We start from the raw sequence: 13,058 nt of genomic DNA on the forward strand, positions 1-13,058 counted from the left end.
TGATGTTTCAATGATATTTCCCAGTTTTCCCAGTTTGTGGTCACCATGGGATCGTAGGCAAGTGAGCACGCACTGGAAATCGTGGACCAAGAGATACACTAACCGATGCCGCTTTTACGGTCCGTGTCCGTGTCGGGGGATACTAAAACTAATGTATTCATGAGATAATTATTTCTTGCATTCATTACGGGGGCTGTAAAGTTTTTATTGGCCGTGTGGGGCCCCGCAGCTCGCGGAGCGCGAGGCACCCTTACAAAGTAAAGAGGTAACTCTGGCCTCTCCTCTCTTTGAATCCATTCTCTCCCCATCCCGTTTCGCTCTTCCTCTCCCTCGCATCGTTTACGACACACTTAAGGACAGTTCTTAGACTCGAATCGCGCGGTCGTATCGATAACCAAAGCTCCCACCAGCCGCCGCGATATCTCGAATGCTAAAAGCATTCTTGAATAATATTTAACGACGGACCCAGAGAAATTTTAACGTCCGCACGAAAAGGAACGAGTCGGTTGTAATGTGAAAATTGAAGCTCTCCCTCCTGACGCTAATTGCTCTTTGTCTAATTGTCTCTCGCTAGGTGTCTTTGCATTGTAAAATAGTGCCGCAAATTTGAATTACTGAATTACTGGCTGATGAATGGCTGCGAACTTGTAATAAGATCTTTAGATATAAAAAGTGTAACGTGTAAAGTGTAAAGTGTAAAGTGTAAAGGATCGTTCGACAAACTGTCGTTGTAAGTAATAGCGATCTAATGGCTGCGAACTTGTAATAAGATCTTTAGATATAAGAATAAATGCTTCGTTACAAGATAATAAGGAAGATTATGAGAACAAGAAATTGACAAGACGTGTATAAACAAGACGAAAATTAAAATAATCGATGAAATAATTTTATCTTTTTATGAATTCCAGAAGGCACCTCTTGTTTCAGAGGGTGAAGAGCAGAATTTTCCTTTAAACTTCGCGAATCGTTATTTTCGCACGCCTTTCTCGGACGCGTACAAGACTGAGGAAGGAAAAGGGGAGGAACGAGGGGAAAAAGAAGGATCCTGTCCCAGAAGGACGGAGACGCCGACGGAATATCAACGACGACGTTCAGCGTCCAGGACAAAGGGCGTTATTCCTTCCGGTACCGCTCTCGGAAAGGAGAAGATACATCAACTCCTGTGTCATATAAAAATGTGTTTATGCGCTGCACACGAGGAATGAAAAACACTGCAGACCCTTTCGGGAACTGCTACGTAGCGACTGGGGATATCCTGGAGCCTGCTGAAGCAAACAGCTCCGTCGAATTTCTCGCCTTTTTCCTTGGGTAAGTCTGTCCAGGGGCTGTTCACTCGATGCTTTTAGATAACACCGAATTTTGTCAGTCTGCAGGACTGTTCAATACCAACCTAAACGTATGAAGTTAAGGGAGGAAGCCTACCTAGGACAGTGTCTGAAAAAAGTGCACATTTGTGAATTTTTCGGGGGACAAACGGAAAATCTTCTGGTAATAAGATTTAGGGTATTCGAAAGAACGTTTCTTAGCCCATGTGTCGCAATTTTTACATTTAAAAATATCTGAAATTAACAAAGTTATATAGTAGGCCATAAATGGCTTATTGTTAGTATTTTTGCACAGTACTGTACAGACAGTGTAATAATTAGACTGCGGATCTTTATGCATTTATAGAAAATTTAAATGTGCAAAAAACTACAAAATGCACACAGTATGCAAGAATATAAAAAATATTGAGAGTAAAGTTCATATCATAATATTTGCAGAGTAAAATATATTCCTATTTAGGTTGAATTTTTCTAGGTACGTTTGCAAAGATTTTATTTTGTATAAAGATCCGCAGTCTAGTAATAATATTACGTTGATACTTTTGTACATTACAGTTGTAGGCCCCAAGGAACACAAGAATTTGCTTTCAATTGTAATTATCGAAAGTAAACTCAAAAGAACGCTACACAGCCAATAAATATTTTTGAGACTAATTGTAGATACCTGATTAGACAAACTGAGATAAATCGATAGACGAAATATCGCGAGTTTGCCAAAGGAAAAAGCGCAGAGAATACGATTTTAAGGGATTCTGGATTCGAGAATCGTCACAAAAGGCACGGTGAATCTAACGACGAGCTAGAGGGAGAGTGGAAAAAGTACGCACGAAGGCGCAGAAGAATGGAGGCGACGGTGCGAAAATCATGAAGACCGGAACCGGAAACGAACCTCATCGTTATACACCGCCGTGATGTCACTTCCGAAACGATCACGGATTTGCTGGAAAAGTCCATTCTCCGGAAGGTGTTTCTTTCAGAAAGATGATACGAAAGAATAAGGTTACGAATGTACGAATTAAGGGTTCGCGAGACTAGTCACAATTAGTTACCTATATATTTTTTGTTTATATCGAAATAAAAAAATATTCTCTTACGTTATATGAAATAGTTTGACTACAAACATGAAAAATGTTACTCTAACACTACTTCACATGGAAGCACATTGTATTTTGTATGCGTGTATTCAAAATACACTTCCTTATTTTTGTTACTATTAAAAAGCAACTAAATCTACTTTAACACTAAACCTACCGACATTTTATTTCTTTCTCGATCGGTTAAATGACTGGTCTTGAAGACACCATTTTTGATTGAATGCAAAAATATTTCATTTGGTACTAAATTGAATAATACGCGAAACAGTTGTATATAATTTATACGTGTATTTTATATAAGAAACTAAAGTTTGAAAACTGTCATTCACAAGCCAAGATCCGTTCGATGACTTGGCGCAATTCAGAAGGAACATCGCGAAAGCCTGCTCATTCATTCATTCATTCGTTTATTCAAAGTGCGTAACTTATTATACAAAGTTATTGCACTACTGCTTACTTATTACTAGCTTATTTCCATTATTCTTATCATCGTTTTACATGACTCCTGCATTGTTTTAACCCTTTGCACCCGAGAGGTGACTGTCAGTCACCATTAGGTTTCTCAACAGCAAATCTACAATGCCTAATGTTTCTTTAGATTTAATTTCTTTGGAGCTCGAAGTGTCGATAAAATGATTGTCGGCGAGGTAAAGGTGACCTTATTCTCGAAGATATCTTCTAGATACCTTAGAATTCATGGCGATAGAATGCTAAGAAACATCTCGAGTTGCTGGTTGATACCAGAAAAAAAGGCCTCGAGTGCAAAGGGTTAAATACTGTTTGTAGTACACGGTCTGTCTAAAAAGAAACCGAACTTTTGCTATAAAAAGAAAAAAGTACAAGTAAAATTTTTACACACGCGTTTATTTACTTATAAATAATCTCCCTCTACGTCAATACAGCGTGTAGACCACGTAATTAACATTTCTGTTAATTATTTATGTCTGAATCTCCGAAATATCGTTATAATGTGTCCCTTTCATTGGAATTGGCATTGTTACTTTGGATCATTCACCCTATTCGCCTGATTTGTCTCTCTGCGATTATTTTCTTTTCCTAAAATTGAAAATTCCAATGAAAGGGACACATTATAGCAACATTTCGGAGATTCAGGCCATTGTAACCGCCGTACTAAACGGGCTACCAAAACAGGAGCTGCAAAGGTCCTTCGAAATGTTAATTACGCGGTCTACACGCTGTGTTGACGCATAGGGAGATTATTTTGAGTAAATAAACGTGCGTGTAAAAACTTTACTTGTACTTTTTTCTTTTAAGGCATCTGGCCACCCTGAGCGCTCGCCAGATGGGTACTATTCTTAAAAACAAATTAATTAAAAAATGAATCAAGTAATCGCAAAGATCCATTGCTATTCTTCAGATAATGTATCTAAAAGTAGTGTGTACAAATTTCAGAGCAATCGGACCGCACGTTTACTTTCTTTTGGGATTATCTCGAAACTACATTTTTCGAAATGGTACAACGTAAATCTCGTAAACTATCGAACAGACTACTTGATTAGTTTTTTTTTTGTTTTTTTTTTTATTGACGATTTTTCTCGTGAAATTTGGTGAAAAATAAAAAAAGATTTCTTCGGCTCACCATAATTTTCTTAAAGGTAAACAAAAAAAAATTCAATTGCTACTCTCTTGCGACAAACTCCAGAAACAATGTAATATTTTCTTTTTCTTTTTCACATGCAACCTAAAGAATATAATGATGGTACAGCCCACGCGCGTTTTGTGCCGAAGCCCTTCACCAAAATTTTCGAACCGTCGCCGTTTCTTTTTTTTTTGTTATTTAGAAAAAATTTTCATGTATTCATTAAACCGTTCTGTAGTATGTGTCAAAACATAAAAATATTTGTTTCTATACTTTCGCATTTATGAATCTTTTAAGAATAGTACGCATCTGGCGAGCGCTCAAGGTGGCCATAAGGACGCCTTAATAGCAAAAGTTCGGTTTCTTTTTAGACAGACCGTGTATCTCTTACTTCTCATCTATTGGGGCCCGACTGGCCCCCTTCTAGCTCGGGTACCTCGGGGTTACTAAGCCCGTACTGTAGCTACGAACACCGCTACAGCCCTTGAGGTTGAAAATCTGCTCGCGTGGCAACCAAAGCACGCAAAGTTCTTCCATCCACGGAGTGTAGGAGGGGAAGAAAGCACGGTTAACGGAGAAAAAGAACGATCGATGCAAAGGGCAGAGACGTCAGGATTTGGGATTTTCGCACGTGTTTCCAGCCCCGTCCACGCGATTCCCGTAATCCCGTGTGGCCGTTCACCCCCATCCCCCGTCGGAGGCCCGCACTCGAGATTTCTTTCTTTTCTCCCGTGTAAAAGGAAACGGAATTGAAATCGGCTTTTCGAAATTGCGCAGCAACCCTGGGCGGTACAACTTCTCTCCCTCTCTCCCTGGAGAAGGGAATGCAAACACGGCTTTGCTGAGCGTGCAACTCGATCGGAAAACGGGAAAAGGAGGCCCTCTATCGCGAACGATATATCCTGGATTTACAAGGGCTCCGCGAGGGAGAACGCTCCACGTATCGTTGCCCTCAGGATTTCCACCCTCGAGCTGCGAATCCAAAGCAAACCGACGGACGACGGTCTCTTTGAACTCGGACGATCCCTTTAAACCGGTACATTACGAGAGTAAACCTCGCGCAAGGCCAATTTAAGCGGACAATTTTCGAAGGTGGAACGAAGTTATTTTCGGGGGCGACACTACCGTGAGTAGATGTGTAAACGATTTAGGAGTTATATTCTATACATATCGACACGTTGGATGTCAGACTGAAACTCGAGAAAATTTCTACCAAGTTAAAATTGTGTTTCGACGATATTGAAGATTAGATAATTTAACATTTGTCGTAGTATTTAATTTTTTAACCTATTTCATTCACAAATCTTATCCGAATTTTATTTTCATCGTCGTCTCACTTTTGGAATTAATTTACTTAATTCCTTAATGAAGAGTTCTGTCATTTCTGGGTGACGTCGACGGTTAAATCTAAAAACGTAAACATTCGTTAAATAATAACATGAATATCCCGTTAAAGAATTAACGCAAATAGTCATTAACTTTAACATAATTGTTACGTTAGCTATATAATATTAAATAATATGTGTGAAACGTATACAAATTAAATGTTGCGAATAATACGTGACATGTTTTTCATATTTAATTAACGCAGATAATGTGTAATAAATTCACGACTCGATATACCTAAATTCTGAGAATTTAATCAACGGTTATTTTGTATCAATTTTCAGATAACATTAATAACATTAAAAAATTATCTAGTCTCTAGTGGTTATCTTCAATCTATAATTGTTCCTATTCGAAACCAATCAGAATCTTCTCTGAATTTCTTACTTCCTATTTCTCAATCTCCATTTTTACCAAAAATCTTTGAAAAACTATGCTCTAATTAATTAAATCTCTTTCGATCGTACAAATTCTGTTTGCAAATTTCAATCTGCTTTCAAACGTAGAGTCAATTTAGTGGAACAGAAAGAAATCTACTTTGACGGCAATGGTGGCGCCCTCTCGCGGAAACTTCCCCAATTGAATCGTAATACGACCAATCTTCTTTACCAACTATTGGTATTGCTACGTTATTAACATGACATGATTAAAATTGCAAAAACATTTTTTTAGTTAAAAGACTTCAAACTTACCCGTGTATTAAAATATATCCTTGAACGTCACTGATACTTATGTCCAAAGATTGGTTTATTTATTTAATTATTTAATGCCCTGAGCAAACAACTTATTATAAAATTTAATAGCAAGGAAATAATTATTTCTATTTTTAGTATAAAAAATAGAAACTAAAACCATGAGAGGCAAGTAGCCTGTACAATAATGAACGAAGTTTAAACAGGAATATAATACATAAAATTGAACTAAAGCATATGAAAGGACTACTTATAAACAAGTTAATTAAAGCAAGTGTCTTCCTTTTAATGCTTCCCTTGTTTTACATACATACATAATGAAAACAAATATTTTCCAGTAATTACACATTGAAGAACTGTATTTTTATATTTGTAATATGTTTGGTTTCAAACAAGAAAAATACCTTCAACTAATTTAAATAATTCAAAAGTGAATAAAAGAAATGAAAATCTGATATTGAAACAAACATGTCCACATTTCAAATTATTTAACAGAACTCTCCTATCTTTATATAAATTTGAAGAACCATATGTAAGCGAGTTATTTGCATATTTAATATTACTAATATTCACAGTTTGTTTATATACACATCCACATCTAATTATCTTGGATACACATTTACACATATTCCCATATCTTTCACATCACTGGAGAGCATTTGTTATGACACTATGAAGTAGATTCAACAACAGCTTCGGCTGAACTGATCCTCCCTGCTTTGCTTTCTATGAAGACCAGCTACGCCAGGGTATACCCAGTACATCCCCAACCAATCGTAGAGAAGTATCAGTCCGTCCCTACAGCTATGTTCTCTGTCACAAATGTTGGACAGAGACAAGTGCTTTTATAAAACAGACTGTGACAGCTATGAGACCGAGCATGCTCCATTGGAATATTCTAAATCCCATACTAAAGGGGTGTGCCCTACCGATCCTAACTGGAAAGAAGGGAAGGGAGTGTATCTTCCAACAGCAGCGCAGGAAAGGGACGATAGGTTTTGTAAAAGAGATGGAGATGATAGAAAGACGGAGCATGCTCCGTTAGGATACTCTAAAGCCCACATTCAAAGGGGTGTGCCCTACGAATTCTAGATGTATACAAGAAAAAGAATTGACCATAATGCAACCATACTCCAAAGAGTACACTTCCATCTTCATTTGTGGAAACTTGTTATAGTTTTCTTAAAAATATATGATTATATTTTGATATAATCTCACAACATTGTGAATTTTTTATTATACAAATAAGTTTTAACAGACATAAAGAATTTTAAATGATATGGTCAATACTTTCCCAGCTGCAACACCCTTTTTTAACAGCTACCCCTTTTTTGGGGATCAAAGGGGTGATTGGTACCCCTTTCAAAGGGGTTAAAAAAAAAAGGGACCAAAGGGTGACTTAATGTAGTAGAAAAGATTTATGTGCTGAGTGAGGTTCTAGCTACACAGTACATATGGCGTAAAAATGACGAATGTTTGATATAAACTGCAATAGTTTAACCTTTACAGATAATACAATCTAAAAAACATTATTTCTATATATATGTCCACATTGCACCTAAGAAATTATGAATCTATACAAAAATAAATATCTCCTAAAGTGATGTTCATTGAAAATAAAATGTAATATTTCTCATTTTTCAATTCAAAGAAATAAAACATACAAAGATAACCTCGCACTAGATAAAAGTAAAACCTAACCTCAAAAATTTAAATTGCTGAAGAATTTAATAAGATACCATTACTTTACATACTAGTACCACATATTGCTGTATATCATTCGTAAATCTAAATCATCTAATATTCATTTGTACCATACCTCAAAGAAATTCATTATGTTCACAAATTCATATTGTTTATCTACATACAACGTACCGTCCAATTGTTTACATCGCGTACCTCACAAAATGAAAATGAATAACAAGCTTATGAAACGATATTTTCAATCTTGCATATTCTTTTTCAAAATAATGCAAAACTTTTATCATTGATATAATAAACAAAAGAGGTTTTCTATATATCAACTCGATTAGTTTTGTACACAGCCAATCGCGGCGTGCAAGTCGCCTAAATTGTGTAATTTCCAACGTTATCAACTCAGATTGGAATAAAACATCAACGCCATTGGCGGTGAAAATTTAAACTAAATATGCCAAAGAACAATTGAAATCTGTATCCAACTTATCCGCGGAAATCAAACACAAAATTAAGTATTTGCTCTTATGATACGATAGATAGAACGACTGATAAGAATGAATGATAAACAACACGTACGATACATTGTACGAGAAAGATCACAGTCGATTAGCTTATAATATTTGCCATGTAATTAGTAATTGCATTACGAATGATGTAATTTGTAATTACATAGTAAATATCTGCAAGCATCATGCTGCATTTTGTTGCATTACTTTTTTAAATGGGAATGCATTTTTTTTTTATATAGGCTAACTCCCTTTGTTAATTCCCTACGTAAAAAAGTATTAAGGTAAATTAAACCTAACCTAATTAAAATTAGGATAAAATAAGCAGAACCCGCCAGTTAGTCTGCAATTCTGATTGCTAACTATTAGGGGCATCTTCCCCGCCCCTGCAAACAGGCAACCTTAACTACAGATCTGCTGGCGGGTTGCGTTGAATCTATTGAAAATTCAAAACTTTCTTGAGTAACCGTTCTTAAACAAAGAGTGCGCTTCAAGACTATTCTATATTAGCGATGTCGGAAAAACAGTTTGCGAGATACAAATTTTCGTTGTATCATGGATCTATTCTATATCTCGTCTATGATACTACATGATGTTGATTCCAAGTCATTCAATGTGGTTTAATGTGTGCAATTATGAATTGTCTGCTAGTAAACATTGAAGACATGCAAATTAACTGACATAATATTGCTAAAAAAATGACGCTATATCATTTTGGAAATTGTTTAGCACTGGTTTATGTTCCATATTACCTTACCTACAAGTATTCAGGCTTGTATGTACAATTTCTATCTAACCTAATTCTAGTTGCCATTTATACTCCTTACCAAACTTATTTTCATTTTATAGTCTTTGCATCGAATATTTCGTAATATTGTAAATACAGAATGCTAAAAATAATCTGAATTTTCAAGTATTTGTAATGTGAATGTAATTTTTTCAAAATTTAATACAAATTTTCAGATCTGAATACGGTGCATTCTGGAAATGTATTCAAGCTGGGGGTATTTATATCTTTACACAACTGGTGAAAATGCTGGCGCTTGCTACTTTTTTTCCTACAGCTGATAGTGTTGGAGAAGAAGACTTTGATATAGTAGGCGTATGTATACTTGTAGATATTTCTATTTGTTATAATAAAAGTATTATTACTATATTAATGTAAAACAATACTTTTTAGGAATTTTTGAAAACTTCCATAGATTTAGCAGATTTAGTAGGAATATTATTAGTTTTAAATGGTATACCTGGTAAAGGACATGCAAAAGTTTTAACTGCTGGAATCGGATGGGCAGGAGCCGAAGTACTTCTCACTAGATTTCTTCTATTATGGGTAGGAGCAAGGGGTGCAGAATTTGATTGGAAATACATTCAAAAGAGTCTTGAATCTAATATTAATTTAGTAAGTAACATGATGTATATTACATAACAAAATTTTATATTTTAAATATTTAATTTTCAATATGTTCAGGTACAACATATAACCACAGCAGCACTTGTGTGGTTATGGTCGCGACACGATTTGAAACGAGGATTAGTTCCTGTAGTAATTGGCATGCTTGTGCTTACTGTTTATAGACCGCTCATCTTAGATTTTTTCACAATGCTTTTTCTAACTGGCCCATGTGCAACACTTATTGTTAAAGCTATTACTACTTTTATCATGGGCGCTACAACGTTACACATATATGCGGGCCTTGCTCATTCAATCGGTATCTTTTGAAGAATATTAAAAGTATTATTGAAAACATTAATACTTTCATTGTATGTCTTTTTTATTCCATGCTACAACATTAACATATGCATTACAAAATAAATCTGTTGTAGTTATAACTCGCATTATTATTTTAATCCTCACCTGACAATACTTGTTCCCAATACTCTATCTTGATGCTTGATCTAGGTACACATAAAATATAAAATAAAGAATTTAATATAACACAGATATTTACAGTTATTTCGACATGCATCATTTTAATTACACACGTTATTTGGTAAGTACTGGTAAACATCTCTGGCTAGAACAGTGTATCACAATAAATCAATGATTTTCATTGTATTTATCATAATACTTACGAAATTCGTACCTAACCCTTAATAACGACATTGCACATAAATAATAAATTAGAGCTTTTTATTTAAACTTGATACTCTAATTTATTAACTACTAATACATATTTATAATATTTATTCTACATAAGTATTGAAATACTCAAACCTCTAGTAAACTTGAGTAAATGATCGAAAACACGTGGAATAGTGAACTACTTCTTCCATGAGTTTGTATAATACTGTGCTGTACTGTATTGATACTATGTATCTGCATTATTTTCAATTATTTTAAAGATTATAACGTCGTGTAACTGAAAACAAAATTGGAAACACTAAATTATTATCTGGATTTCCATAAAATCTATCGTTTATTCTTTAAATGCACGTTAGAAAACCATATTTCACAAATTTACAATAATCGTTTACGATGTTATGCTATACTTATTTTCATATAAAACAATAAATGACTAGAGCTCAGAGCTTTTTTCACAAAAGCGTTATAAATAAGAGGAAATGAATTTCACTGTTAGTACAAATATTCGATTAATTTTGAAGGTATTTAACTGAAATGCCAATTGGCGTGCACTATGACGATTATGCCGATTGTGCGTTTATGTAGGTTATTCTGTTAAAACCAAAGACTTAAAAAAATGGCAAAAATATTGAAATTTTTTCAAACTATAAGAAATAATTGGAAGAAATCCCTCGTGGGAACTGCAGCCTTATCATATGGAATTTCATACAGTAAGGATGCATACGAGTAAGATATAACCTTAAATTATGTAAACAATTTCTATATGACTTCAGTTTGAATAAATTTAATTATAAATTTACTTGTATAATTTAAATAATTTGACTGTATCATTGGGATAATATAAAAAATTATATTTTTAGAACTGAACAGTTGATGCGACAATTTTGTGAAAGTGCATCACAGTATGGTGATGCCCCATGTCCAACAAATAAAAAACATCGTCATGTAACTATTATTTTAAATCCAAATGCTAAAAAAGGGTTTGTATATATTTCATTTATAAATTAAATTGTACATAATAATTAAATCATTAATGATTATAATTATATATAGGAAAGCAAAAAAATTGTTTACAAATTATTGCGAGCCATTATTGCATTTAGCTGGAATAGCTGTGTCTGTGATACAAACTGAATCTGATAATGAGGCACGAAGAATTGTAATGAATTTAGAAACACATACCGATGCCATTATAGTGGCAGGAGGAGATGGTACATTGTCTGATGTTTTAACAGGATTAGTAAGAAAATATAATTCCAATATTAATTCAGTTAAACAGTGTCCTATTGGTATTTTACCATTGGGAGAAACAAACAGAATCGCAAAATCCTTGTATCATGAGTATGATAATTTGTCTGATGTAAGGCAGTTAATAGAAGCAACAATGGCAATTATTGATGAGAAATCTAAAATGATGGATATGATCGAGGTTAAACCTATTGAAGTATGTTTGAATTATACACAATAAGTTCCTACTTTTTTATCTTTATATTGGCTATATCCATTATCTCATAATTGAAGGAAAATTCTGAAGAACCAGTAAAACCAATTTATGCTATGGGAACAATTGAGTGGGGTGCATGGAAAGATGCACATGTTTTTGCTAAAAAATATTGGTACTGGGGACCTTTAAAGAAGTGTGTAGTCTCTTACATTCTTTAATAGTTTTTCGTAAATATTTTTTTTATAGTTATATTAAACTTGTCACAGATATGCAACTTATGTATTTAATGGGTGGAAAGGAAATTTGAACTGGAATTGTGATGTAACAATGAAATATACAGATCCTTGCGAAGGTTGTTCTAATTGTTATCAAAGAAATACTTCATTAAATGAATTTTCTAATACAAACAAAAGGTGGTGGCATGCCTTTGTTCCAAGAAAAAGTGCTACTACAAGTAAGTTCAGATATATTTGAAATCATGACAAAATGTTTGAAATATATATGAAGGTCAATATAAATTTTAATATGTTACCTCATAATATTAATATATTTTCTAGAGTATGTTGATTACAGTAATATAATAAATGAAAACTGTGGCAATCTTCATGAATTATCTATATCGACAAATGAATTGCATATAGAAACATCTAATATAGATAAATTGCAATCTTTTTCTTCACCATCGTCTTTAAAAGTGAAAAAAGGTAATTAGAGAAAATCGTATGTAAGAGAATACAAATTATATTTGTAGAAATAATCATGATTTTATGTAATATAGGTCCAAAAGATATTGGCTATTTTTCTTTTGTACTCGAAGGTTGGAAACAAGAAAATGATAATAAACAACTGTATGAACAAGTAATAGAAGCAAAGGACATCGAATTAACTCCACAAGAGGTAAATGTTTAATAACTCACAAATTTTCGAAGTTGATGTTATTTTATTATATTTTTATATATCAATCCATTTGTAGATCACCAGAGAAAACACACTGTACATTGACAATGAAGAATACGAAATGAAAACAGTTAGGATTAAATTGCTTCCACGGACAGTAAAAGTATTTTGTCCTCAATTGGACAGTTAATAGAAACTGTGTATGATATAAATAAAATTCAAGAACTATTTATTGTGAATTTTGAGATCTATACATTCTCAATCCTTTATCCTGTCTAACATCAAACAAAATATTAAATATTGGTAAAAAACTAGAATTCTTTTTTATTT

General features: G+C 33.9%; 2 protein-coding genes and 1 long non-coding RNA gene across 4 annotated transcripts; 2 read left to right on the plus strand and 1 right to left on the minus strand.

Moving 5' to 3' along the window:
* The first annotated feature begins 8,891 nt into the window (after nucleotides 1-8,891).
* On the plus strand, nucleotides 8,892-10,134 carry LOC128889629 (BOS complex subunit TMEM147). The gene is made up of 4 exons (XM_054147392.1): nucleotides 8,892-9,076; nucleotides 9,265-9,403; nucleotides 9,482-9,703; nucleotides 9,773-10,134. Exons 1-4 carry the CDS (start codon nucleotides 9,000-9,002, stop codon nucleotides 10,022-10,024), a joined length of 690 nt encoding a protein of 229 aa, XP_054003367.1. The 5' UTR covers nucleotides 8,892-8,999; the 3' UTR covers nucleotides 10,025-10,134.
* Nucleotides 9,946-10,905, minus strand: LOC128889630 (uncharacterized). Its single transcript, XR_008460473.1, has 3 exons — nucleotides 10,767-10,905; nucleotides 10,160-10,664; nucleotides 9,946-10,086 (listed from the first exon to the last, which is right to left on the minus strand). It is a non-coding gene; the product is annotated as an uncharacterized LOC128889630 (long non-coding RNA).
* Nucleotides 10,906-10,957: 52 nt separating this feature from the next.
* LOC128889626 (acylglycerol kinase, mitochondrial) lies at nucleotides 10,958-12,967 on the plus strand. 2 transcript variants are annotated; one of them, XM_054147388.1, is made up of 8 exons: nucleotides 10,958-11,097; nucleotides 11,248-11,367; nucleotides 11,441-11,831; nucleotides 11,909-12,024; nucleotides 12,098-12,285; nucleotides 12,389-12,535; nucleotides 12,610-12,728; nucleotides 12,805-12,967. In XM_054147388.1, the coding sequence occupies exons 2-8, from the start codon at nucleotides 11,261-11,263 to the stop codon at nucleotides 12,916-12,918; spliced, it is 1,182 nt and encodes a 393-aa protein (XP_054003363.1). In that variant the 5' UTR covers nucleotides 10,958-11,097; nucleotides 11,248-11,260; the 3' UTR covers nucleotides 12,919-12,967. The 2 variants fall into 2 exon arrangements, with proteins under 2 accessions (XP_054003363.1, XP_054003362.1); XM_054147387.1 differs by having other exon boundaries at nucleotides 10,971-11,113.
* Nucleotides 12,968-13,058: the final 91 nt, after the last annotated feature.

The sequence above is a fragment of the Hylaeus anthracinus genome, unplaced genomic scaffold (assembly GCF_026225885.1).
Source record: "Hylaeus anthracinus isolate JK02 unplaced genomic scaffold, UHH_iyHylAnth1.0_haploid 11997, whole genome shotgun sequence".
In the NCBI taxonomy this organism is placed as follows: domain Eukaryota; kingdom Metazoa; phylum Arthropoda; class Insecta; order Hymenoptera; family Colletidae; genus Hylaeus; species Hylaeus anthracinus.

Coding starts and splice junctions, on each gene's coding strand:
- LOC128889629 (XM_054147392.1), top strand. CDS start 9,000: ATGACGCTATATCATTTTGGAAATTGTTTAGCACTGGTTTATGTTCCA. Junction 9,077..9,264: donor ACCTACAAGTATTCAGGCTT/GTATGTACAATT, acceptor ACAAATTTTCAG/ATCTGAATACGGTGCATTCT. Junction 9,404..9,481: donor AAGACTTTGATATAGTAGGC/GTATGTATACTT, acceptor AATACTTTTTAG/GAATTTTTGAAAACTTCCAT.
- LOC128889626 (XM_054147387.1), top strand. CDS start 11,004: ATGGCAAAAATATTGAAATTTTTTCAAACTATAAGAAATAATTGGAAG. Junction 12,025..12,097: donor TACTGGGGACCTTTAAAGAA/GTGTGTAGTCTC, acceptor AACTTGTCACAG/ATATGCAACTTATGTATTTA. Junction 12,536..12,609: donor GTCTTTAAAAGTGAAAAAAG/GTAATTAGAGAA, acceptor TATGTAATATAG/GTCCAAAAGATATTGGCTAT.